This window comes from Panulirus ornatus, chromosome 10, assembly GCF_036320965.1.
Source record: "Panulirus ornatus isolate Po-2019 chromosome 10, ASM3632096v1, whole genome shotgun sequence".
Lineage (NCBI taxonomy): Eukaryota > Metazoa > Arthropoda > Malacostraca > Decapoda > Palinuridae > Panulirus > Panulirus ornatus.
In genome coordinates, this window is record NC_092233.1 from 54,099,063 (window position 1) to 54,126,619 (window position 27,557).

The following is a 27,557-nucleotide window of genomic DNA, read 5'->3' on the forward strand; positions in this document are numbered from 1 at the left end:
CAAGGAAACAGACAAAAGAATGGCCCAACCCACCCACATACACATGTATGTAAATATACGTCGACACACGCAAATATACATACCTATACATCACAACGTATGCATATGTATATACACACACACAGACATATACATATATACATATGTTCATAATTCATACTGTCTGCCTTTATTCATTCCCATCGCCACCCCGCCACACATGAAATAACAACCCCCTCCTTCCGCATGTGCGCGAGGTAGTGCTAGGAAAAGACAACAAAGGCCACATTCGTTCACACTCAGTCTCTAGCTGTCATGTATAATGCACCGAAAACCACAGCTCCATTTCCACATCCAGGCCCCACAGAACTTTCCATGGTTTACACCAGACGCTTCACATGCCCTGGTTCAATCCATTGACAGCAAGTTGACCCCGGTATACCACATCGATCCAATTCACTCCATTCCTTGCACACCTTTCACCCTCCTGCATGTTCAGGCCCTGATCGCTCAAAATCTTTTTCACTCCATTTTTCCACCTCCAATTGGGTCTCCCACTTCTCGTTCCCTCCACCTCTGACACATATATCTACTTGGTCAATCTTTCCTCACTCATTCTCTCCATGTGACTGAACCATTTCAAAACTCCCTCTTCTGCTTTCTCAACCACACTCTTTTTACTACCACACATCTCTCTTACCCTATTATTACTTACTCGATCAAACCACCTCACACCACATATTGTCCTCAAACATCTCATTTCCAGCACATCCACCCTCTTCCGCACAACTGTATCTATAGCCCACGCCTCGCAGCCATATAACATTGTTGGAACCACTTCTCCTTCAAACATACCCATTCTTGCTCTCCAAGATAATGTTCTCGACTTCCACACATTTTTCAAAGCTTCCAGAACTTTCGTCCCCTCCCCCACCCTATGATTCACTTGTGCTTCCATGGCTCCATCCGCTGCCAAATCCACTCCCAGTCTAAAACACTTCACTTCCTCCAGTTTTTCTCCATTCAGACTTACCTCCCAACTGACTTGTCCCTCAACCCTACTGTACCTAAAAACTTGCTCTTGTTGACATTTACTCTTAGCTTTTTTCTTTCACGCACTTTACCAAACTCAGTCACTAGCTTCTGCAGTTTCTCACACGAATCAGCCACCAGCGCTGTATCATCAGCGAACAACAACTGACTCACTTCCCAAGCTGTTTCGTCCATAACAGACTGCATACTTGCCCCTCTTTCCAAAGCTCTTGCATTTACCTCCCTTACAACCCCATCCATAAACGAACTAAACAACCATAGAGACATCACACACCCCTGCCGCAAACCAACATTCACTGAGAACCAATCACTTTCCTCTCTTCCTACTCTTACACATGCCTTACATCCTCAATAAAAACTTTTCACTGCTTCTAACAACTTACCTCCCACACCATATATTCTTAATACCTTCCACAGAGCATCTCTATTAACTCTATCATATGCCTTCTCCAGATCCATAAATGCTACATACAAATCCATTTGTTTTTCTAAGTATTTCTCACATACATTCTTCAAAGCAAACACCTGATCCATACATCCTTTATATATGTATATCCCTGTGAATCACTTCCATTTCCATGGTTCCATCTGCTGCAGTGTCCACTCTCAGATATCTAAAACATTTCACTTCCTCCAGTTTTTCTCCATTCAAACTTCCTCCCTATTAACTTGTCCCTCAACCCTACTGAAGGTAATGACTTTACTCTTACTCACATTTACTCTCAACTATCTTTTTTCACAAGTTACCAAACTCAGTCACCAACTTCTGCAGTTTCTTACCTGAATCAGCCTTACCTTACCTTCCTGCTCCAGGAGTTCTTACTATCCTTATGAAGCTTCTGCAACTCTCAAAATGTTGGCCTCATCCACCAGTTGGATTTACAGGTCATTAAAGTCTTGTGATGTGTGTGCATCCTTTTGTAGAGAATGCACAGCAATTGAGTATTAGGTGCTCTGTGTCTGTTTCCTGGCAATTGCCTTATGAGTGTGAAGGGTCTTATGACATGTTAGAATTATGTCCAGAACATAAATGGGAGAGTGTGACTCATGTTTGTCTGGTGAGCATGGTATCAGATGGGTGTATATTTGCTGGGTTGGAATTTAATGGTTGAGAGTGGTTGTTTAGCGCTTGTCAGGTTGTTTCAGTGTGTATGTGTTTTGTCAGTGTTATAATTGTTGGGATGGGGGATTTGTGAGTAGAGGTTACTTTAGTGTGAAGTAGGTATAAGATTTTCATTTCTTAGAGGATTGTGGTTAATTATGGAGTAGCTTAGATGAGAGGAGTCCAGTGCTGAATGCTGAGCATTTGGAGGTGGGACTGTACTGTGAGGATCTTTGTTTCATTGTGAAGATGTTGAGTGTTTGTTAGGCCGCCACTCATTGTTTTGAGTGCAATATTGTGTGTGAATTGCAGCTGTTATATATGCTTTTAAGAGGGCAAAAGATCAGGCGATTGAGATGTAGCTTAAAGTGAGAAGGTGAATTGTTTATATAAGATGTTAAGGGATTCTTTTTCCTGTCCAAAGCTGGTGCCAGGTAGTATTCTGAGGGCATTTAGTTCATGTGTTGCTTTGATGTGTGTTTTACATGATGCAGAGAATGGTAGGTGTTTTGTTCAAAGTGAGTGAGTGTCCATTGAAGGTGACTGGAGGGTGTGAGCTGGATCTATTTCTGTCTAAAAGAAGAGTGATGGAGGATTTCTTTGGAGATGCTGACATTCTGTTCTTGGTGAGCCATTGTTTCAAATGTGTATATAGTGCTGCATGTTAGATGTTGCTATTGTTGTGCAACATATAGAAAAGAAGGAACAAATTATACATATCCATGGGATGGAAATAGCTGGTCTGCAATCATGCCTAGACAGTGCACATATTAGAAGAATTCTGTGCTGTTGTGCACTTGGGACTGAGTGGTTTGAAGATGTCACATCTGTGCAGTGTTAGCCTGAAGGTGGGCTTAGAATAAGCAAGGTGCTATCAGACAAAAAGGTGGAGGATTAGAAGATCCCAATCCCAAAGTTCTATAGAATATTTTAGAGATTTTCTCACACTTGCAGAACAAACTGCAGAGGATAGAAAATATATTCATAATGAGAACAGGCATGAATATTGTTGTTATATATGTATATTTGTCCACATACATACCAGAGGTACAATTGGCAATGTAAGTTACTCAGTCCACATACATTTTGGGATGCATTATCAATTCATAGTGATTTTGGTTTGTTTGCAAAGTATATGGTTGTTTCTGTTGGTAATAAAGGGAGGCTAATATGAGCCATGTGTTTGCTTTTCAGCTCGCATGAACATTGTAGAAAGTGAAAAGATGTGTGACACAAGAGAGAGAAAAGTACGCTTTTGTGTTACTAGCAATGAAGAGTACAAGAAATGTGAAGACCTGAGCAGCATGTTGAAGCTAAGGGGAATATCACCTGATCTCCAATGTGTGAGAGGAGATGATGTCAATCATTGTGTTACCATGATTAGTCTGAATACAGCAGATGTGGTCACTTTGGATGATGCCCAACGGTTCAAAGCTCATTTGTAAATATCTTTAGCATATCTATCCATTTTTACCTCTAAATCATAAGTATTTAATCACTGTGTAGAGCTCTTAACTATTGATCTAAGATTAGCATAGTTAGAATTTTACTTCAATCTTGGATTTGTCCCATCAAAATTTTATTCATTGCAGAGATTTCGTCACAACCAATTTCCTGAAAAAATATTGTTTCTTTAGTTTGATAAGATATAAGAAAAAGAAGATGACTTAAAACTGATCGAAGAAATGGCACTGGAGTGTACCAGTTATGGAGACTCTTTTGCTGAGGCCACCCCCTTGAGGGAGTTCCCAAAGGGAATAGACATCTGAGAAATAAATGAATAGGTCCAGTTGGTGGTAAACATTTTATTTACTGATTCTTGGAACAAATGGGATATTCAAGTTAGTAATTCTGATTTGGAGAAGTGGATTTGGAAGTTATTAGATTTCAAATTTCTTAGTACAGGTTCACCACCAATTTTCCGGCACTCTTGGTTCCAAAGCCTTGCCGGATTAACCATTTTGCCGGATCAATCATGGTCACATAATAATAATTCATCAACACACCTCTAACCCACTAATTATACATCTCCCATATGTCTAAAGTTTACCATGGACAGTTTGAAATTTAAATCAAACAAATATCAAATGTTTGAGGACCCTGAGATGGTAAGTCTGTCCTTAGATTGCTTGAATCCTGAGGGTTCTTCTTTGTCTTCTGTTGTTAGTGTTTTCCTTGGTGTGCATCGTCAGAATAATGCAGTTTCATCCGCATTATACACCTGCTCAGGACTGAGGTGCTTGTCAGCTACAAGTTTCACAAAGTCGCCCACATACTCAGCAGCTCCTTTGTGGTTTGCAGACCGCTTTTCTCCGCACACTTTATTCATAGAAATTCCATGACGCTTCTTGAATCTTTGAAGCCATCCTTCACTATAGTCACACTCATGTTGTAATTTAAGTTCTTTATGGAACAGCTTAGCCTGGTCCATTATCATGCTACCTGACAAGTCCACTTCATCACTCCGACGCTGTCAAAACTATTCCATCACCACTCGATCATGCTCAGTACTCTTACGATCTTTCATAGTTTTTCATATCATCATTTGCTTCTTGGAATCCATGTCTGCATAGAATTTCAGTATTTTCTCCCTTTATTTCTTTATAATGTAAACAGTTGATGAACCAATACTGTAGATGTCACACAACTTATGCACCAAAACACCATGGTCCATTTTTTTCAACAGTTCTACTTTATCTTGGATCAATATGGAATGGTGTTTACATTTGATACCACAACTGACGCTCTCATATGTCTTAGAAACCATAGCTAGAGTTAGATTTGAGCAAAATAAGCCAAGAATCTCACAGAATTGCAGTATCACCACCAACAAGTGCAGTGTAAAGAATGTAAATACGTGTGCCCCACACATGCGTTAATGCCATCTGTGGCCGCCCAGTAAACTAATCTGGTGGTCGTGGTAATTTCAGGTTCCCTCACGTAATTTTGTCTGGACTAAAGGAGGTGCCGAACCATCAGTTGCCAGAAATATGGTGGTGTACCTGTATTCACAAAATGTCTCTGATGGATATATCCCAGAGTCAAATTTGTGTTTACCTGAGCTAAATTTATTTGTTGTTTTCATTAATTTATCTATGCTAATTCCAAAAAATTTGGATGTATGCACATGTGAAACGTCACTAAAGTGACTTACACCACAGAAATGCCATTAGCTATCAATCTGCAGCAGCATTTGCCATTCAGGGTATGGATTTTGAGTCTTCTGATATATTCCTTAAAAGTTATAACTTCCCATTTTCTGTAATAACATTCCTTACATTGCTGTGTCAACTTGTTATTAGTGTGTTGCTTTGCACTATTTATTAACAAGCACTATGATGTTGTGTTTATCTTAAACAATGGCTGTTAGAGGGTGGTGTGTAGTTTCATAAGTGGCAGTAGAAACAACTGTAATATACATCATTATATGTTATGTACATGATAGTATGTAGGGAGAATAAAAAGATGTTTTGAAAGGAGGTAAATAAAGTGCGTAAGACAAGAGAACAAATGGGAACATCGGTGAAGGGGGCAAACGGGGAGATAATAACAGGTAGTGGTGAAGTGAGAGGGAGATGGAGTGAGTATTTTGAAGGTTTGTTGAATGTGTTTGATGATAGAGTGGCAGATATAGGGTGTTTTGGTCGAGGTGGTGTGCGAAGTGAGAGGGTCAGGGAGAATGATTTGGTAAACAGAGAAGAGGTTGTGAAAGCTATGCAGAAGATGAAAGCGGCAAGGTGGTGGGTTTGGATGGTATTGCTGTGGAATATATTAAAAAAGGGGTGATTGTGTTGTTGACTGGTTGGTGAGGATATTCTCTGTATGTATGGTTCATGGTGAAGTGCCTGAGGATTGGCGGAATGCATGCATAGTGCCATTGTACAAAGGCGAAGGGGATAAAGTTGAGTGTTCAAATTACAGAGGTATAAGTTTGTTTAGTATTCCTGGGAAATTATATGGGAGGGTATTGATTGAAAGGGTTGAGGCATGTACAGAGCATCAGATTGGGGAAGAGCAGTGTGGTTTCAGAAGTGATAGAGGATGTGTTGATCAGGTGTTTGCTTTGAAGAATGTATGTGAGAAATACTTAGAAAAACAGATGGATTTGTATGTAGCATTTATGGATCTGGAGAAAGCATATGATAGAGTTGATAGAGATGCTTTTTGGAAGGTATTGAGAGTATATGGCACTCAGTGGGAGGTAAGTTGCTAGAAGCAGTGAAAAGTTTTTATCGAGAATGTAAGGCATGTGTATGGGTAGGAAGAGTGGAAAATGATTGGTTCCCAGTGAATATCGGTTTGCGGCAGGGGTGCGTGATGTCTCCATGGTTGTATAATTTGTTTATGGATGGGGTCGTTAGGGAGGTGAATGCAAGAGTTTTGGAGAAAGGGGCATGTATGCAGTCTGTTGTGGATGAGAGGGCTTGGGAAGTGAGTCAGTTGTTGTTCACTGATGATACAGTGCCGGTGGCTGATTTGGTTGAGAAACTGCAGAAGTTGATTACTGAGTTTGGTAAAGCGTGTGAAAGAAGAAAGCTGAGAGTAAATGTGAATAAGAGCAAGGTTATTAGGTTCAGTAGGGTTGAGGGACAAGTCAGTTGAGAAGTAAGTTTCAGTGGAGAAAAACTGGAGGAAGTGAAGTGTTTTAGATATCTTGGAGTGGATTTAGCAGTGGATGGAACCATGGAAGCGGAAGTGAGTCACAGGGTGGGGGAGGGGGCGAAGGTTCTGGGAGCATTGAAGAATGTGTAGAAGGCGAGAATGTGGTCTTGCAGGGCAAAAATGGGTGTTTGAAGGAATAGTGATTCCAACAATGTTTTATGGTTGTGAGGCAAGGCCTATAGATAGGGTTGTTTGGAGGAGGGTGGATGTGTTGGAAATGAGATGTCTGAGGACAATATGTGGCATGAAGTAGCTTGATTGAGTAAGTAATGAAAGGGTAAGAGAGATGTGCGGTAATAAAGAGTGTGGTTGAGAGAGCAGAAAAGCTGGTAATGAAATGGTTTGGTCACATGGAGAGAATGAGTGAGGAAAGATTGACAAAGAGGATATATGTGTCAGAGGTGGAGGGAATGAGAAGTGGGAGACCAAATTGGAGATGGAAGGATGGAGTAAAAAAGATTTTGAGCAATCGGGGCCTGAACATACAGGAGGGTGAAATGTGTGCAAGGAATAGAGTGAATTGGAACAATGTGATATACCAGGGTTGACATACTGTCAATGGATTGAAACAGGGCATGTGAAGCATCTGGGATAAACCATGGAAAGTTTTGTGGGGCCTGGATGTGGAAAGGGAGCTGTGGTTTTGGTGCATTACACATGACAGCCAGAGACTGAGTGTGAATGAATGTGGCCTTTGTTGTCCTTTCCTAGTGCTACCTCACGCATGCAGTGGGGTGGAGTGTGGGGGTGCTGTTTTTTATGTGTGGCGAGGTGGTGATGGGAATGGATGAAGGCAGCAAGTATGAAGATGTACATGTGTATATCTGTTTAGGTCTATGTATTCATATGTGTGTATACATTGAAATGTGTAGGTATGTACATGTGCGTGTGTGAGTGTTTATGTATATACATGTGTATGTTAGCGTTACCTCGCTAACGCGGGAGACAGCGACTAAGTGTTATAAAAAATAAATTGTATGATATATCGAGAGAATTTTTCTGTGAAAAATAGCATCTTAAATAACCTTAACAAAGGGTCTTTGATCAAGATCATCCTCAGTTTCCTCTTTCCAACTCAAACTTTGCCTTTTGAGTGATGGGTGACTGGTTGCACCTTATTTGCACAATTTCATGTAATTCTTAACTAAATATGTACATAACTCACACTCTCACACACCCTCTGATATGTAGTTTATGAGGACATGGATCACCCTTTACTTGTGTATATGTGTGTGTAAGCATGTACATTTAGACAGATAACTGATGATTCATTCACAGTCATACCTTTAGAGCAGTTGTACTGTAGCATTTTTATTTGTCATATCTTAATGAGCTCATACTAATAATTTGATCATATATAGAGCCTGACAAACTCTCATCTGTTTACCATTTTGTTAATTGGTGCAGTACGTGCTACTCAAGATACAAGTTGCAATATCCCAAAAGCTAGTTTATCAGATTTAAGATAAAGTAACCATAATTTTTTTTTTCCAGCCAGTATAACCTTTCAGACTTGTTGTCAGAGAATTATGGGTCAACAGGAAATGATCTGTACTACCTACTTGCAGTCATCAAGAAGAACTCAGGCATTAATAGTGTATCAGACCTTGTGAATAAGACTACTTGTCATACTGCAGAGGGTAAGTAATTCATAAATGTTGGGATAAATCTTGCCCCTGATTTGCATATGAGTATATAAATATTTGTTCTTTTATTTCATACAGATTTGCCATTTCCTGCTTTAGTGAGGTAGCGCCAAGAACAGAGGACTGAGCCTAAGAGAGAATATCCTCACTTGACCCCTTCTCTGTTCCTTCTTTTGGAAAATTAAAAAAATGGGAGGAGAAGATTTCCAGCCCCCACTCCCTCCCCTTTTAGTGGCCTTCTATGGCACGCAGGGAATATGTGGGAAGTATTCTTTCTTCTCTATCTGAAAGAATACTTCCCATGTATTCCCCATATATTGTAGAAGGAGACTAAAGGGGGCAGGAGCGGAGGGGATGAATACCCCCCTCCTTGTATTTAAATTTCTAAAAGGGGAAACAGAGGGAGTCATGCAGGCAGTGCTCATCCTCCTTGAAGGCTCAGATTGGGGTGCCTGAATGTGTGTGGATGTAATCAAGATGAAAAAAAAGGAGAGATAGGTAGTATGTTTAAGGAAAGGAACCTGGATGTTTTGGTTCTGAGCAAAACGAAGCTCAAGGGTAAAGGGGAAGAGTGGCTTGGGAATGTCTTGGAAGTAAAGTCAGGGGTCAGTGAGAGGACAAGAACAAAGGAAGGAGTAGCACTCCTCCTGAAGCAGGAGTTGTGGGAATATGTGATAGATTGTAAGAAAGTAAGTTCTAGCTAGGTAGAGGTAAAACTGAAAGTGGATGGAGAGAGATGGTTGATTATTGGTGCCTATGCACTTGTTCATGAGAAGAAAGATCATGAGAGGCAAGTGTTTTGGGAGCAGCTGAGTGAGTGTGTTAGCAGCTTTGATGTATGGGACCGAGTTATAGTGATGGGTGATTTGAATGCAAAGGTGAATAATGTGGCAGTTTAGGGTATAATTGGTGTACATGGGGTGCTTAGTGTTATAAATGGAAATGGTGAAGAGCTTGTGGATTTGTGTGCTGAAAAAGAACTGGTGATTGGGAATACCTGGTTTGAAAAGAGAGATATACATAAGTATACGAATGTAAGTAGGAAAGATGGCCAGAGGGCATTATTGGATAATGTGTTAATTGATAGGCATTTAAAAGAGAGACTTTTTGATGTTAATGTGGTGAGAGGGGTAGCTTGAGGGATGTCTGATCACTATCTTGTGGAGGCGAAGGTGAAGATTTGTAGAGGTTTTCAGAAAAGAAGAGAGAATGTTGGGGAGAAGATAGTGGTGAGAGTAAGTGAGCTTGGAAAGGAGACTTGTGTGAGGAAGTACCAGGAGAGATTGAGTGAAGAATGGCAAAAGGTGAGAACAAATGACATAAGGGAGTGGGGGAGGAATGGGATATATTTAGGGAAGCAGTGATGGCTTGTGCAAAAGATGCATGTGGCATGAGAAATGTGGGAAGTGGGCAGATTAGAAAGGGTAATGAATGGTGGGATGAAGAAGTAAGATTGTTAGTGAAAGAGAAGAGAGGCGTTTGGATGATTTTTGTAGGGAAGTAGTGCAAATGACTGGGAGATATATAAAAGAAAAGATGTGGAAAAGGGTGCAAATGAGAGTTGGGGTGAGAGAGTATCATTAAATTTTAGGGAGAATAAAAAGATGTTTTGGAATGAGGTAGATAATGTGTGTAAGACAAGAGAACAAATGGGAACATCGGTGAAGGGGGCAAACGGGGAGATAATAACAGGTAGTGTGAAGTGAGAGGAGATGGAGTGAGTATTTTGAAGGTTTGTTGAATGTGTTTGATGATAGAGTGGCAGATATAGGGTGTTTTGGTCGAGGTGGTGTGCGAAGTGAGAGGGTCAGGGAGAATGATTTGGTAAACAGAGAAGAGGTTGTGAAAGCTATGCAGAAGATGAAAGCGGCAAGGTGGTGGGTTTGGATGGTATTGCTGTGGAATATATTAAAAAAGGGGTGATTGTGTTGTTGACTGGTTGGTGAGGATATTCTCTGTATGTATGGTTCATGGTGAAGTGCCTGAGGATTGGCGGAATGCATGCATAGTGCCATTGTACAAAGGCGAAGGGGATAAAGTGAGTGTTCAAATTACAGAGGTATAAGTTTGTTTAGTATTCCTGGGAAATTATATGGGAGGGTATTGATTGAAAGGGTTGAGGCATATACAGAGCATCAGATTGGGGAAGAGCAGTGTGGTTTCAGAAAGGGGGTAGAGGATGTGTGGATCAGGTGTCTGCTTTGAAGAATGTATGTGAGAAATACTTAGAAAAACAGATGGATTATGTATGTAGCATCATGGATCTGGAGAAAGCATATGATAGAGTTGATAGAGATGCTTGTGGAAGGTATTAGAATTATGGTGTGGAGGTAAGTTGTTAGAAGCAGTGAGAAGTAAGTTTCAGTGGAGAAAAACTGGAGGAAGTGAAGTGTTTTAGATATCTTGGAGTGGATTTAGCAGTGGATGGAACCATGGAAGCGGAAGTGAGTCACAGGGTGGGGAGGGGGCGAAGGTTCTGGGAGCATTGAAGAATGTGTAGAAGGCGAGAATGTGGTCTTGCAGGGCAAAAATGGGTGTTTGAAGGAATAGTGATTCCAACAATGTTTTATGGTTGTGAGGCAAGGCCTATAGATAGGGTTGTTTGGAGGAGGGTGGATGTGTTGGAAATGAGATGTCTGAGGACAATATGTGGCATGAAGTAGCTTGATTGAGTAAGTAATGAAAGGGTAAGAGAGATGTGCGGTAATAAAGAGTGTGGTTGAGAGAGCAGAATAGCTGGTAATGAAATGGTTTGGTCACATGGAGAGAATGAGTGAGGAAAGATTGACAAAGAGGATATATGTGTCAGAGGTGGAGGGAATGAGAAGTGGGAGACCAAATTGGAGATGGAAGGATGGAGTAAAAAAGATTTTGAGCAATCGGGGCCTGAACATACAGGAGGGTGAAATGTGTGCAAGGAATAGAGTGAATTGGAACAATGTGATATACCAGGGTTGACATACTGTCAATGGATTGAAACAGGGCATGTGAAGCATCTGGGATAAACCATGGAAAGTTTTGTGGGGCCTGGATGTGGAAAGGGAGCTGTGGTTTTGGTGCATTACACATGACAGCCAGAGACTGAGTGTGAATGAATGTGGCCTTTGTTGTCCTTTCCTAGTGCTACCTCACGCATGCAGTGGGGTGGAGTGTGGGGGTGCTGTTTTTTATGTGTGGCGAGGTGGTGATGGGAATGGATGAAGGCAGCAAGTATGAAGATGTACATGTGTATATCTGTTTAGGTCTATGTATTCATATGTGTGTATACATTGAAATGTGTAGGTATGTACATGTGCGTGTGTGAGTGTTTATGTATATACATGTGTATGTTAGCGTTACCTCGCTAACGCGGGAGACAGCGACTAAGTGTTATAAAAAATAAATTGTATGATATATCGAGAGAATTTTTCTGTGAAAAATAGCATCTTAAATAACCTTAACAAAGGGTCTTTGATCAAGATCATCCTCAGTTTCCTCTTTCCAACTCAAACTTTGCCTTTTGAGTGATGGGTGACTGGTTGCACCTTATTTGCACAATTTCATGTAATTCTTAACTAAATATGTACATAACTCACACTCTCACACACCCTCTGATATGTAGTTTATGAGGACATGGATCACCCTTTACTTGTGTATATGTGTGTGTAAGCATGTACATTTAGACAGATAACTGATGATTCATTCACAGTCATACCTTTAGAGCAGTTGTACTGTAGCATTTTTATTTGTCATATCTTAATGAGCTCATACTAATAATTTGATCATATATAGAGCCTGACAAACTCTCATCTGTTTACCATTTTGTTAATTGGTGCAGTACGTGCTACTCAAGATACAAGTTGCAATATCCCAAAAGCTAGTTTATCAGATTTAAGATAAAGTAACCATAATTTTTTTTTTCCAGCCAGTATAACCTTTCAGACTTGTTGTCAGAGAATTATGGGTCAACAGGAAATGATCTGTACTACCTACTTGCAGTCATCAAGAAGAACTCAGGCATTAATAGTGTATCAGACCTTGTGAATAAGACTACTTGTCATACTGCAGAGGGTAAGTAATTCATAAATGTTGGGATAAATCTTGCCCCTGATTTGCATATGAGTATATAAATATTTGTTCTTTTATTTCATACAGATTTGCCATTTCCTGCTTTAGTGAGGTAGCGCCAAGAACAGAGGACTGAGCCTAAGAGAGAATATCCTCACTTGACCCCTTCTCTGTTCCTTCTTTTGGAAAATTAAAAAAATGGGAGGAGAAGATTTCCAGCCCCCACTCCCTCCCCTTTTAGTGGCCTTCTATGGCACGCAGGGAATATGTGGGAAGTATTCTTTCTTCTCTATCTGAAAGAATACTTCCCATGTATTCCCCATATATTGTAGAAGGAGACTAAAGGGGGCAGGAGCGGAGGGGATGAATACCCCCCTCCTTGTATTTAAATTTCTAAAAGGGGAAACAGAGGGAGTCATGCAGGCAGTGCTCATCCTCCTTGAAGGCTCAGATTGGGGTGCCTGAATGTGTGTGGATGTAATCAAGATGAAAAAAAAGGAGAGATAGGTAGTATGTTTAAGGAAAGGAACCTGGATGTTTTGGTTCTGAGCAAAACGAAGCTCAAGGGTAAAGGGGAAGAGTGGCTTGGGAATGTCTTGGAAGTAAAGTCAGGGGTCAGTGAGAGGACAAGAACAAAGGAAGGAGTAGCACTCCTCCTGAAGCAGGAGTTTTGGGAATATGTGATAGATTGTAAGAAAGTAAGTTCTAGATAGGTAGAGGTAAAACTGAAAGTGGATGGAGAGAGATGGTTGATTATTGGTGCCTATGCACTTGTTCATGAGAAGAAAGATCATGAGAGGCAAGTGTTTTGGGAGCAGCTGAGTGAGTGTGTTAGCAGCTTTGATGCATGGGACCGAGTTATAGTGATGGGTGATTTGAATGCAAAGGTGAATAATGTGGCAGTTGAGGGTATAATTGGTGTACATGGGGTGCTTAGTGTTATAAATGGAAATGGTGAAGAGCTTGTGGATTTGTGTGCTGAAAAAGAACTGGTGATTGGGAATACCTGGTTTGAAAAGAGAGATATACATAAGTATACGAATGTAAGTAGGAAAGATGGCCAGAGGGCATTATTGGATAATGTGTTAATTGATAGGCATTTAAAAGAGAGACTTTTTGATGTTAATGTGGTGAGAGGGGTAGCTTGAGGGATGTCTGATCACTATCTTGTGGAGGCGAAGGTGAAGATTTGTAGAGGTTTTCAGAAAAGAAGAGAGAATGTTGGGGAGAAGATAGTGGTGAGAGTAAGTGAGCTTGGAAAGGAGACTTGTGTGAGGAAGTACCAGGAGAGATTGAGTGAAGAATGGCAAAAGGTGAGAACAAATGACATAAGGGAGTGGGGGAGGAATGGGATATATTTAGGGAAGCAGTGATGGCTTGTGCAAAAGATGCATGTGGCATGAGAAATGTGGGAAGTGGGCAGATTAGAAAGGGTAATGAATGGTGGGATGAAGAAGTAAGATTGTTAGTGAAAGAGAAGAGAGGCGTTTGGATGATTTTTGTAGGGAAGTAGTGCAAATGACTGGGAGATATATAAAAGAAAAGATGTGGAAAAGGGTGCAAATGAGAGTTGGGGTGAGAGAGTATCATTAAATTTTAGGGAGAATAAAAAGATGTTTTGGAATGAGGTAGATAATGTGTGTAAGACAAGAGAACAAATGGGAACATCGGTGAAGGGGGCAAATGGGGAGAAAATAACAAGTAGTGATGAAGTGAGGAGATGGAGTGAATATTTTGAAGGTTTGTTGAATGTTTTTGATGATAGAGTGGCAGATATAGGGTGTTTTGGTCGGGATGGTGTGTGAAGTGAGAGGGGTCAGGGAGAATGGTTTGGTGAACAAGAAAGAGGTAGAGAAAGCTTTGCGGAAGATGAAAGTGGCAAGGCGTCTGGTTTGGATGGTATTGCGGTGGAATTTATCGTAAAAGGGGGTGACTGTGTTATTGATTTGTTGGTAAGGATATTCAATGTATGTATGGATGATGGTGAAGTGCCTGAGGATTGGTAGAATGCATGTATAGTGCCATTGTACAAAGGCAAAGGGGATAAAGGTGTGTTCAAATTATAGGGGCATAAGTTTGATGAGTATTCCTGGGAAATTATATGGGAGGGTATTGATTGAGAGGGTAAAGGGATATACAGAACATCAGATTGGGGAAGAGGAGTGTGGTTTCAGAGGTGGTAGAGGATGTGTGGATCAGGTGTCTGCTTTGAAGAATGTATGTGAGAAATACTTAGAAAAACAGATGGATATGTATGTAGCATCAATGGATCTGGAGAAGACATATGATAGAGTTGATAGAGATGCTCTGTGGAAGGTATTAAGAATGTATGGTGTAGGAGGTAAGTTGTTAGAAGCAGTGAAAAGTTTTTGTGCACTTTATTTACCTCCTTATAAAACACCTTTTTATTCTCCTAAAGTTTGATAATCATCTCTCAACCCAATTCTCATTTGCCCTCTTTTTCAACCCCTCCTGCCACTTTCTCTTATACATCTCCCAATTATTTGCACTCCTTCTCTGTAAGTACTGCCCAAACATCTCTATTCTCTTTCACCAGCAGCTTTATTTCTTCATCTCACTACTCACTACCCTTTCTAATCTGACCACCTCCCTCCCACCTTTTGCATGCCACATGCATCTCTTGCGCATGCCATCACTGCTTCCTTAAAAACCTTGCATTCCTCATCCACTTCCCTCACTTCTTTTACTCTCACATTTTGCCATTCTACAGTTCCTTCCCCAGTAGTCCCTTTTATCCCAGTTAGGCTCCTACAGCACTCAAGTGTTTTTTTAGGGAGTATGGTTTCTGACTGTGAGGAGGTTTGAAATAAGTTGAGAGTTCAGTTTTTTAGTGCTTGCTGGGTTATTTCATTGTGCATGTGTGTTGTCATTGTTATATTTGTTGGGGATGTGGGATGTGTGAGTATAGGTTACTGGAGTGTGAGGCAAGGGTAAGCTTTTTATTTCTATTTGAGGGCTGGTGGTTAGTTATAGAGTGGTTTGGGTGGAGGGATCTAGTGCTGTTACTGAGCATGTTGAGGTGGGTCTTTATTGGGAACATTTTGATTTCATTGTGAAGGTAATAAGTGTTTGTGATTGGTAGGCTGCCAGTGAGTTCTGAGTGCATTTGGGTGGTTTGCGGCTCTATGTTTGCTTTTGAGAAGGTGGAAGACCAGGCAGGTGAGGCATAGCTTAAAGTGAAGCAGATGAATTGTGTGTATAAGATATGCTGAGGAATTTTTTTCTTTTCCAGATGTGGTGCCCATATGTACACTGAGGGCATAAAGTTTATTTCTTGCTATTGTGTGTATCTTATTGATGTGGGGAGTAAGTATCATGTTTGTGTTGTATGTGATACCTAGAATGGTTGGTGTTTTGTTCAGTTGGAGAGATTGTCCACTCAAGGTGATTGGAGGGTGTGAGCTTGATTCATGTCTGCCTGTGGTTAAAAGAGTGATTGAAGATTTTCTTAGAGAGTAAACATTGTGTTCTGGGTAAGCCATTGTTTTAACTGTGTAATGGAGTGCTGCATGTTTGATACTAGTGCTGTGGCATTAGTGTTATGTTGTGATTGTGAGGTTGTCTGCATACAAAAGAACCTTCATATTGAGGTCTGTCTGAGGTAATGGGAGGTTGTGGAGGAAGATTATGAAAGGTTGGAAAAAGAACTTCTCCCTGGGAACCCTAATGTTGAGTTTTTGTGTTTTAGAGTGAGGCCATTGTAAGTGACTCTGACATGGTAGCCAGCTATGAAATTGGTCAAGCTCTTTTTGTCATTGTTGTGGAGGGTGATGTCAAGTATATCTTAAGTAAGGTTGTGTCAGCAGATGGTATCAGATGCTTTGTTGATGTCTATTATCAGTAGTACTGTGTGAGGGGGTTGTGATTGGTTGAAACCATATAGGATATGTTGTGTGAGCTTAGATATATTTCATACATATTTGCCATTTCCAGGAATAGTGAGCTAGTGCCTGGAACAAATGAAGAAGTGGCCTCATTTGCTCACATTTACTCTCTAACTATCATGTATAATGCTTTGAAACCAGACCCATTCATAACCTGTTAAATGATAAGATTAGAATATTATTTTTCATTTATTGATGACCTGATGTCCAGGGGTCCCATCTATATTTTGTGACTCTGTCTTTAAGGGTCAAACCTGACCACAGCATGATTAGCCATGTATAAGCCTGACCACAGCATGATTAGCCATGTATTTTGCCTCACTTAAGTTAACTTAACAGTTCTTGGGAAAGCTAAAGAAGTTTGTGTAAGTAAGGAATCTAACTTAGAAATATATTTTTTACAGGATCAAAGCAGAATCTTTAATTTCTTTATTTGTTGTTTAGAATTAGAGCTGAATTTTGATATGCAGAGGCTTTGAGGTAACTATGACTGTGGGAATCCTCAAGTAGTATACAGTGGCAGCATGCAAAGGGGGTCACTTGCCATAGGCATATTTTTTCTAAGGGAGTCGAGGGCTGCAGAGAACTGGTTAGGGGGCTACATGCATGTGTGGGAAACCATCTTAACCACAATCTTCACCATCAATTACTCGTTCCTCTATGAAAAGGAGTTAGAAAAAGATAATGAGTGACTGTCAGACTGCTGTTCACCAACACGCCATTAGAAGTGTTGGAAATTTAGTGAAATAGAGTTACTTGAGTACAAAGTAAGATACTTATCTGTGATATTCTAATATAAGACCCTTGTGAAATAGACCTTCTTTCACCATAGCTCAAAGTTCTTTTGCCTAAATGTTTGCTTAATGATATCAAAAAGCATTATAAGATTATGAAAATGATTTAATTTGTAGGGATCTAAGGCATATGTCTCCCTTTGCATTTACCCTGGATAAAATGGTTTCCTTAGGGCTATAAATTATTAAAGTAGTTCATGTATGATTTAAACAACTTATAATAAGTATTTTTTATTTAGATGGACAGATATTATTGTTTGATTCAGTCTTTAGTATGGATAACATATTCCTCAGATAATAAGGTTAACATTCATTGTAAAATTGAGCCTAGGGATGAATAACTGTTTAATGTTTAACAATGATATATGTGATAGAATTAGAATATCAGCGGTAATTCTATCATATACCTAACCAAATGACTTCTGTGCAGACTCCAGTACAAGTGGATATATTAATCAGGAGATAAAGAACTGTCTGAGTGTCTCGAGCGACTTCTTCCATACATACAAAGATGCCTTTAGTTGTTTAGTGGGATCCAACAAAGATGTGGCATTTGTCAAGCATGCTGTTCATGGTGATAGTGGTAAGTGTCATATGTTCTGCATTTACAGTATAAACATCTATGATTGATGAATTATGATATACTGCATAAAGTTCTCAAAATTGCGTTTCTTATTTTAGTGAAGCTTTGCTATACCTTGATTATGTTAGATTCTATAGTCAAGAGATTCATGATTATATGATTGTGAGGACTTGAGTTGTTTCAGTGGAGATATGCAGTTAAGAAAGGAGTTCAGTACAGTACTAGCTATAATTTAAAACCTAAATCTGAATGCACTGGTATCAATTCTGTCCTAATAGATTAAGATCATCAATCATCTATACAGATTTTTATTGTTTTTAAGATTCCAGCTTCATTTGTATTATATCAGGTAAATGGACTTGTAATACTGTTTACCTACATACTCATGACAGTCAATCTCAAACCACTAATTTTTCCTATATGTAGTGCATAAGTCTACTCTGATTTATGAAGAACAATAGAACAATATTTGAGAATCACACTTCTGGGTATTATGTGGGCCATAAATTCTGTGGTGTCTTTTTTCTGCAGTGCTATGACACATTTTGTGTGGGTGTGAGTTTACACCACCACCCTAAAATAGTGTAAACACAAAATATCAATGGAACCAACAAAGCTGTGTAAGATCTGTTACATCATATCCAGTTTGATCACAATGCCCTCAAATACTCTGCTTCATATCACATCTTATAAAGCTGTTTGAGATGATGAAATACATTAGTTATGAATCTATTCCTGGAGGGAATGCCATTAAAACAATAAAATAAATACTACCAATGTATTATGCTCTAAGGTTAGACACTGCATTCTTGCCAGTCTTCCCATTAGTAGCTGAAAAAGCCAATTAGCATTTTGTGTTTTTTTGTATTACTCTTTGCTACAATGATTCATATTATATGACATACAAATGTTTAAGAGGAGGAATAACTTGAAATTCGAATTGGAAAATCTAGAAATTAGCAGTTCCCATTTTCCTCTGCTATCATAATTTACTCTTGTTAGAATATTTCCATTTAGCCCCTTTTGGCATTTGGGAGGCTGCTATAAAGGGAACATTCTCCAACTTGTGGTCAAATGATGTCATCTTTAGAAAGCTTTATCAGTGGGACTACAGTCTTGTACAAGTACTTCTCACTCCAGAGGAGTTCACATTTCCCTGCTTTTGGAAGTAGCACAGCCTTGGGCTGTAGGAGCCTCTGAAAAGAGATCCTGGACAATACCAGGATTCTTGCTTAGAAATGGTTCACTCTTGTTGAGGCTATTATCACTGGGATGACAGTCTTGTCAAAGAACTTCTCACATCAAAAGAATCCACATTTCCTTGCTTCTGGAAATACCACAGCCCACTTACTACGAAAGATTCCACATTTCCTTGCTACTGGAAATACCATATCCTTGGGCTGCAGGAACCTCTGGAAATACTCTCTGGATAGCACCAGGATTCCTTCTAAGAAAGAGGTCCTGGGTTGATTATAAACACATGATATATCCATGGGGTAAGGGAGAAAGATTCTACCTCCGTATTCCCTGCATATCGTAGAAGACAACTAAAGCAGGCAGGAGCATGGGACTGGACCCCCCTTCTTGTATTTCATTTTTTTAAAGAACAAAGGAGCCAAGCAGGAAATGCATATTTTCCTTGAAGGCTCAGGCTGGGGTATCTAAATGTGTGTGAATGTAACCAAGATGAGTAGAGGAGAGATAGGTAGCATGTTTGAGGAAAGAAACCTGGACATTCTGGGTCTGAGCAAAATAAAGCTCAAGGGTAAAGGGAAAGAATGATTTGGAAATGTCTTAAGAGTAAAGTCAGGGGTAGGTGAGAGGATAAGAGCTAAGGAAGAAGCAGTACTACTCCTGAAGCAGGAGTTGTAGGAGTGTGTGAAAGAGTGTAAGGAAGTAAACTGTAGACTGATGTGGGTAAAAATGAAAGTGGATGGTGAGAGATGGATAATTATTAGTGCTTATGTACCTGGTCATGAGAAGAAAGATAATGAGGAAAGTGGTATGGGAGCAGCTGAATGAGTATTAGAAATTTGTTATTTATATGCAAAAGTGAGTAATGTAGCACTTGAGGGTATAATTGGAAGGCATGGGGTATTCAGTACTATGATTGGAAATGGTAAACAGCTGTGGAGTTGTATGCTGAAAAAGGATTTGTGATTGGGAATTCCTGGTTTAAAAAGAGGGACACACACAAGTATACATATGTGAGTGGGTAAGATGGTCAGCAGGCATTCTTGGATTACATATAAATTGATAGATGTGTAAAAGAGAGACCTGATGTAAATATGCTGAGAGGGGCAGCTGGTGGGATTCTGATCATTATCTTATGGAAGTGAGGGTGAAGATTTGTAGAGCTTTTTGGAAAAGAGGAAACAATATCGGGGAGAAGAGAGTGAAAAGAGGAAACAATATTGGGGAGAAGAGAGTGGAGAGAGTAAATGAGCTTGGAGAGATTGAGTGTAGATGTGGTAAAAGTTGAGAGTAAATAAAGCAAGGGGAGTGGATAGGCATGGAAGGTATTTAGGGATGGAGTGCAAGAGATGCATGTGTCATGCAAAAGGTGGGAGTGGGCAGATTAGAAAGTGTTGTAGGTGGTGGGATAAAGTAAAGTTGCTTGTGATAGAGAAGAGAGAGGGATTTGGGAGGTACTTAAGGAAGGAGTGCAAATGATTGGGGAATATGTGAGAGAAAGTGGTAGGAGGTCAAGAGGAAGAAGGTGCAGAGGTTGAAAAAAGAGGGCAAATGAGAGTTGGGGTGAGCAATTATCAGTAAACTTTAGGAAGAATATGATGTTTAGGAAGAAAGTTAATAAAGTGCAACAAACAAGAAAACAAATAGGAACATTGGTGTAGGTAGCAAAAGTGGAACCAGTAATAGGTTGTGATAAAGGGAGGAGATGGAATGAGTATTTTGAAGGGAAAGTTGAATGTGTTTAATGATAATCTGGCAGGTGTAAGGCATTTAGGTCAGGGTCGTATACAAAGAGTCATGGAAAGTGGTTTAGTGAAGAGAGGAGTGGTGAAAGCAGTAAGATGAAATGTGATGAAGTGAGGAGGTAGAGTGAGTATTTTGAAGGACTGTTAAATGTGTTTGATGATATGGCGGCAGATGTAGGATGTTTGCTTGGTGTTTGCTTAGGGTAGTTTTGTGAAGTGAGAGAGTCATGGAGAGTGGTTTAGTCAAGAGGGAAGAGGTGATGAAAACCTTGCGTAATATGAAATGTGGTAAGGTGGCTGGAGTGGATGGTATTGCAAATGAATTTGTTAAGAAAGGGAATGACTTTGTTGTTGATTGGTTGTTAAGAATTTCCTGTGTATGTATGGATCATGGTGAGTTGCCTGAGGATTGGCAGAATGCATTTATAGTGCCAGTGTAGAAAGACAAAGTGAAGATGAATGTTACAAAAACAGAAGCTTGTTTGTTGACTGTAACTTGTAAGTCGTATGGGAAGGTATTGCTTGAGAGGGTGAAAGCTTGTACAGAGCTACAGATCAGGAAGAAGCAGTGTGGTTTCAGAAGTGGTAGAGGATGTGGCGATCAGGCGGTTGCTTTAAAGAATGTGTATGAGAAATACTTAGAGAAACAGAGGGATTTTTATGTGGCATTTATAGATCTGGGGAAAGCATATAATAGGGTTGATATAAATGCCTTGTAGAAGGTCTGAATAATATACAGTGTTGGAGAAAAATTGCTAGAAACATAGAGGTGTTTGTCAAAGGTATAAGGCATGTGCATGAGTTGGAAGAGAGGAGAAAGAATGGTTCCAGGTGAAGGTTGGTCTGTGACAGGGTTGTGTGATGTCACCACGGTTGTTTAATTTGTGTATGGATGAGGCAGCGAGGGAGGTAAATGCGAGAGTCTTGAAGAGAGGGGTGGGTATGCAGTCTGTGGGGGATGAGAGGCCTGGGAAGTGAGTCATTTGTTTCCTGATGATACAGACACTGGTGGCAAATTTGAGTGAGAAATTTTAGAAGTTGGTGACTAAACATGGGAGAGTGTGTGAAAGGAGGAAGTTGAGAGTAAATGTGCATTTAAGCAAAATTATTATGTTCAGCAGGGTTTAGGGACAGGTTAATTGGGGGTTTGAGTTTGAATGAAGAAAACTTGGAGGAAGGGAAGTGTTTTAGATGCCTGGAAGTAGACATAGCAGCAAAGAAAACCAGGATAGCTAAAGTGAGTCATAGGGTGAGTGAGGGAGAGAAGGTTCTGGGAGTGCCAAAGAATGTGTGGAAAGAGAGAACATTATCTGGGAGGGCAAAAAAGGGTGTTTGAAGATTTAGTACTCCCAACAATATTTTATGATTGCATGGCATGGTCTATAGATAAGGTTGTGCATAAGAGGGTGGATATGTTGGAAATTAAATGTTTTAGGACAATATGTGGTGTGCGGTGGTTTGATCAAGTAGGTAGTGCAAGGGTAAGAGAAAAGTGTGGTAATAAAAGGAATATGGTGTGAGAGCTGAAGAAGGTGAGCTGAAAAGGTTTGGACATATGGAGAGAAGGAGTGAGGAAAGGTTGACAAAAAGGATGTATGTGTCAGAAGTGGAGGTAAAATGAGAATAGAGAGAACAAATTGGTGATGAGAGGATGGAGAGAGAAAGATTTTGAGTGATGGGGGCCTGAACATGCAGGGAGATGAAAGATGTGGACAGGATAGAGTGAACTGGAATAATTTGTTATACTAGGGTCAACTTGCCATGAGTGGACTGACCAGTATGTGAACTGTCCAGGATAAACCATAGAAAAGTCTATGGGGGGCCTGGTTTTGGATAGGGAACTATAGTTTCAGTGCATTACACAAGACAGCTAGAGAATGGATGTGAGCAGATGAGGCCTTTTTCGTCTGTTCCTGCGACTACCTCACTGAAGAGGGAAATAGTAATCAAATTTGATGATATTTTTGATTATATTTGATGGTGTATTTGATAACATTGTTGGGTAGAAGAGAGTGGTGAGAGTAAATGAGCTCGGAAAGGAGACTTGTGTGAAGAAGTACCAGGAGAGATTTAGTGCAGAATTGCAAAAGGTGAGAGCAAATGACATAAGGAGAGTGGGGGAGGAATGGGATGTATTTAGGGAAGCAGTGATGCCTTGCACAAAAGATGCTTGTGGCATGAGAAAGGTGGGAGGTGGGCAGATTAGAAAGGGTGGTGAGTGGTGGGATGAAGTAAGACTGTTGGTGAAAGAGAAGAGAGAGGCGTTTGGACAATTTTTGTAGGGAAGTAGTACAAATGACTGGGAGATGTATAAAAGAAAATGGCAGGAGGTCATGAGAAAGGTGCAAGAGGTGAAAAAGAGGGCAAATGAGAGTTAGGGTGAGAGAGTATCATTGAATTTTAGGGAGAATAAAAAACATGTTTTGGAAGGAGGAAAATAAAGTTTGTAAGGCAAGAGAACAAATGGGAACATTGGTGAAAGGGGCTAATGGGAGGTAATAACAAGTGATGAAGTGAGAAGGAGATGGAGTGAGTATTTGAAGGTTTGTTGAATGTGTTTGATGATAGAGTGGCAGATATAGGGTATTTTGGTTGGGGTGGTGTGCAAAGTGAGAGAGTCAGGGAGAATTGTTTGATAAACAGGAGGTAGTGAAAGCTTTGCAGAAGATGAAAGCCGGCAAGGCGGCAGGTTAGGATGGTATCGCAGTGGAATTCATTAAAAAAGGGGTGACTGTGTTGTTGATTGGTTGGTAAGGATATTCAGGGTATGTATGGACCATGGCGAAGTGCCTGAGGATTGGCGGAAGGCATGCATAGTGCCATTATACAAAGGCAAAGGGGATAAAGGTGAGTGTTCAAATTATAGAGGCATAAGTTTTTTGGGTATTCCTGGGAAAGTATATGGGAGGGTATTGATTGAGAGGGTAAAGGCATGCACAGAGCATCAGATTGGGGAAGAGTAGTGTAGTTTCAGAAGTGGTAGATGTGTGTATCAGGTGTTTGCTTTGAAGAATGTATGTGAGACATACTTAGAAAAACAGATGGATTTGTATGTACCATTTATGGATCTAGATAAGGTATATGATAGGGTTGATAGAGATACTTTGTGGAAGGTTTTAAGAGTATATGGTCTCGGAGGTAAGTTGGTAGAAGCAGTGAAAAGTTTTTACTTAGGATGTAAGGCACGTGTACGAGTAGGAAGCGATGAAAGTGATTGGTTCCCAGTGAATGTCGGTTTGTGGCAGGGGTGTGTGATGTTTCCATGGTTGTTTAATTTGTTTATGGATGGGGTGATTAGGGAGGTGAATGCAAGAGTTTTGTTAAGAGGGGCAAGTATGCAGTGTGTTGTGGATGAAAGGGCTTAGGAAGTGAGTCAGTTGTTGTTTGCTGATGATACAGTGCTGGTGGCTGATTCAGGAGAGAAACTGCAGAGATTGGTGACTGAGTCTGGTAAAGTTTGTGAAAGAAGAAAGCTGAGAGTAAATGTGAATAAGAGCAAGGTTATTAGGTTCAGTAGGGTTGAAAGACAAGTTAATTGGGAGGTAACTTTTAATGGAGAATGGCTGGAGGAAGTGAAGTGTTTTAGATATCTGGGAGTGGACTTGGCAGCAGATGGAACCATGGAAGTGGAAGTCAGTCACAGGGTGGGGAATGGAGTGAAGGTTCTAGGAGCGTTGAAGATTGTGTGGAAGACAATAACGTTATCTCAGAGAGCAAAGATGGGCATGTGGGAATGTTTGAAGGAATAGTGGTTCAACAATGTTATATGGTTGCGAGGCATGGGCTATAGATAGGGTTGTATGGAGGAGGGTGGATGTATTGGAAATGAAATGTTTGAGGACCATATGTGGTGTGAGGTGGTTTGATCGAGTAAGTAAGAGAGATGTGTGGTAATAAAAAGAGTGTGCTTGTGAGAGCAGAAGATGGTGTGTTGAAATAGTTTGGTCACATGGAAAGAATGAGTGAGGAATGATTGACAAAGAGGAATGTATATGTGTGTCAGAGGTAGAGGGAAGAAGAAGCGGGAGACTGAATCGGAGGTGGAAGGATGGAGTGAAAAAGGATTTTGAGTGATCAGGGCCTGAACATACAGAAGGGTGAAAGGCGTGTAAGGAATAGAGTGAATTGGAAGGATGTGGTATACTGGGGTCGACGTACTGTCAGTGGATTGAACCAGGTCATATGAAATATCTGAGGTAAACCATGGAAAGGTCTGTGGGTCCTGGATGTTGAAAGGGAGCTGTAGTTTAGGTGCATTACACATGACAGCTAGAGACTGACTGTGAATGAATGTGGCCTTTTTTGTCTTCTCCTAGTGCTACCTTGCTGGAGGGTGGGGGAGATGTTATTTCATGTGTGGCAGGGTGGCGATGGGAATGGATTGAGGCAGCAAGTATAGATATGTACATGTGTGTATATGTATATGTCTGTGTATGTATATGCATGTATACTGAAAGTGGATGGAGAGAGATGGGTGATTATTGGTGCATATCCACCTGGTCATGAGAAAAAAGATCATGAGAGGCAAGTGTTTTGGGAGCAGCTGAGTGAGTGTCTTAGTTGTTTTGATGCATGAGACTCGGTTATAGTGATGGGTGATTTGAATGCAAAGGTGGGTAATGTGGCATTTGAGGAAATAATTGGTGTACATGGGATGTTCAGTGTTGTAAATGGAAATGGTGAAGAGCTTGTAGATTTATGTGCTGAAAAAGGACTGGTGATTGGGAATACTTGGTTTAAAAAGAGAGATATACATAAGTATATGTATGCAAGTAGGATAGATGGCCAGAGAGCTCATTGGATTATGTGATAATTGATAGGTGCGCGAAAGAAAGACTTTTGGATGTTAATGTGCTGAGAGGTGCAACTGAAGGGATGTCTGATCATCTTGTGGAGGTGAAGATGAAGATTTTTAGAGGTTTTCAGAAAAGAAGAGAGAATGTTGGGGTGAAGAGAGTGGTGAGAGTAAGTGAGCTTGGGAAGGAGACTTGTGTGAGGAAGTACCCAGAGAGACTGAGTACAGAATGGAAAAAGGTGAGAACAAAGGACGTAAGGGGAGTGGGGGAGAAATGGAATGTATTAAGGGAAGCAGTGATAGCTTGCACAAAAGATGCTTGTGGCATGAGAAGTGTTGGAGGTGGGCAGATTAGAAAGGGTAGTGAGTGGTGGGATGAAGAAGTAAGATTATTATTGAAAGAGAAGAGAGAGGCTTTTGGACAATTTTTGCAGGGAAATAATACAAATGACTGGGAGATGTATAAAAGAAAGAGGCAGGAGGTCAAGAGAAAGGTGCATGAGGTGAAAAAGAGGGCAAATGAGAGTTGGGGTGAGAGAGTATCATTAAATTTTAGGGAGAATAAAAAGATGTTTTGGAAGGAGGTAAATAAAGTGCGTAAGACAAGTGAACAAATGGGAACATCGGTTAAGGGGGCTAATGGGGTGATAACAAGTAGTGGTGATGTGAGGAGATGGAGTGAGTATTTTGAAGGTTTGTTGAATGTTTTAGATGATAGAGTGGCAGATATAGGGTGCTTTGGTTGAAGGGGTGTGCAAAGTGAGAGGGTTAGGGAGAATGATATAGTAAACAGAGAAGAGGTAGTAAAAGCTTTGTGGAAGATGAAAGCTGGCAAAGCAGTGGGTTTGGATGGTATTTCATTGGAATATATTAAAAAAGGGGATGATTGTGTTGTTGACTGGTTGGTAAGGATAATTTATGTATGTATGTTTCATGGTGAGGTGCCTGAGGATTGGCGGAATGCATGCATAGTGCCATTGTACAAAGGCAAAGGGGATAAAGGTGAGTGCTCAAATTACAGAGGTATAAGTTTGTTGAGTATTCCTGGGAAATTATATGGGAGGGTATTGATTGAGAGGGTGAAGGCATGTACAGAGCACAGATTAGGGAAGAGCAGTGTGGTTTCATAAATGGTAGAGGATGTTTGGATCAGATGTTTGCTTTGAAGAATGTATGTGAGATGATTGGAAAAGCAAATGGATTTGTATGTAGCATTTATGGATCTGGAGAAGGCATATGATAGAGTTGATAGAGATGCTCTTTGGAAGGTATTAAGAATATGTGGTGTGGGAGGCAAGTTGTTAGAAGCAGTGAAAAGTTTTTATTGAGGTAGCGCAAGGAAACAGACAAAAGAATGGCCCAACCCACCCACATACACATGTATATACATACACGTCCACACACAGCACATATACATATCTATACATCTCATTGTATACATATATATACACACACAGACATATACATATATACACATGTACATAATTCATACTGTCTGCCCTTATTCATTCCCATTGCCTCCCTGCTACACATGAAATGAAAACCCCCTCCCCCCGCATGTGCATGAGGTAGCGCTAATAAAAGACAACAAAGGCCACATTCGTTCACACTCAGTCTCTAGCTATCATGTGTAATGTACTGAAACCACAGCTCCCTTTCCACATCCAGGCCCCACAAAACTTTCCATGGTTTACCCCAGACGCTTCACATGCCCTGGTTCAATCCATTGACAGCACGTCAACCCCGTCGACCCCGGTATACCACATCATTGCAGTTCACTCTATTCCTTGCACACCTTTCACCCTCGTGCATGTTCAGGCCCTGATCACTCAAAATCTTTTTCGTTCCATCTTTCCACCTCCAATGGATATATGTATCCATGTACATATTCATACTTGCTTGCCTTCATGCACTAATAGTGCTACCTTGCCTCACAGGAAACAGCATCTCTACCTCCTGCATCAGCAGGGTAGTGCCAGGTAAACAGACAAAAAAGGCCACATTCCTTCACTCTCAATCTCTAGATGTCTTGTGTAATGCACAGAAACCATA

The 27,557-nt window shown here is 40.4% G+C and overlaps 1 protein-coding gene across 1 annotated transcript in view; it reads left to right on the plus strand.

Moving 5' to 3' along the window:
- The window catches only part of LOC139750955 (uncharacterized), a 247,202-nt gene that overhangs the window by 210,164 nt on the left and 9,481 nt on the right, over positions 1-27,557 (plus strand). The window contains exons 23-25 of the mRNA XM_071665896.1: positions 3,329-3,575; positions 8,291-8,440; positions 17,632-17,771. Of these exons, the coding sequence (XP_071521997.1) occupies positions 3,329-3,575; positions 8,291-8,440; positions 17,632-17,771 (537 nt within the window). The remainder of the gene's footprint in view (positions 1-3,328; positions 3,576-8,290; positions 8,441-17,631; positions 17,772-27,557) is intronic.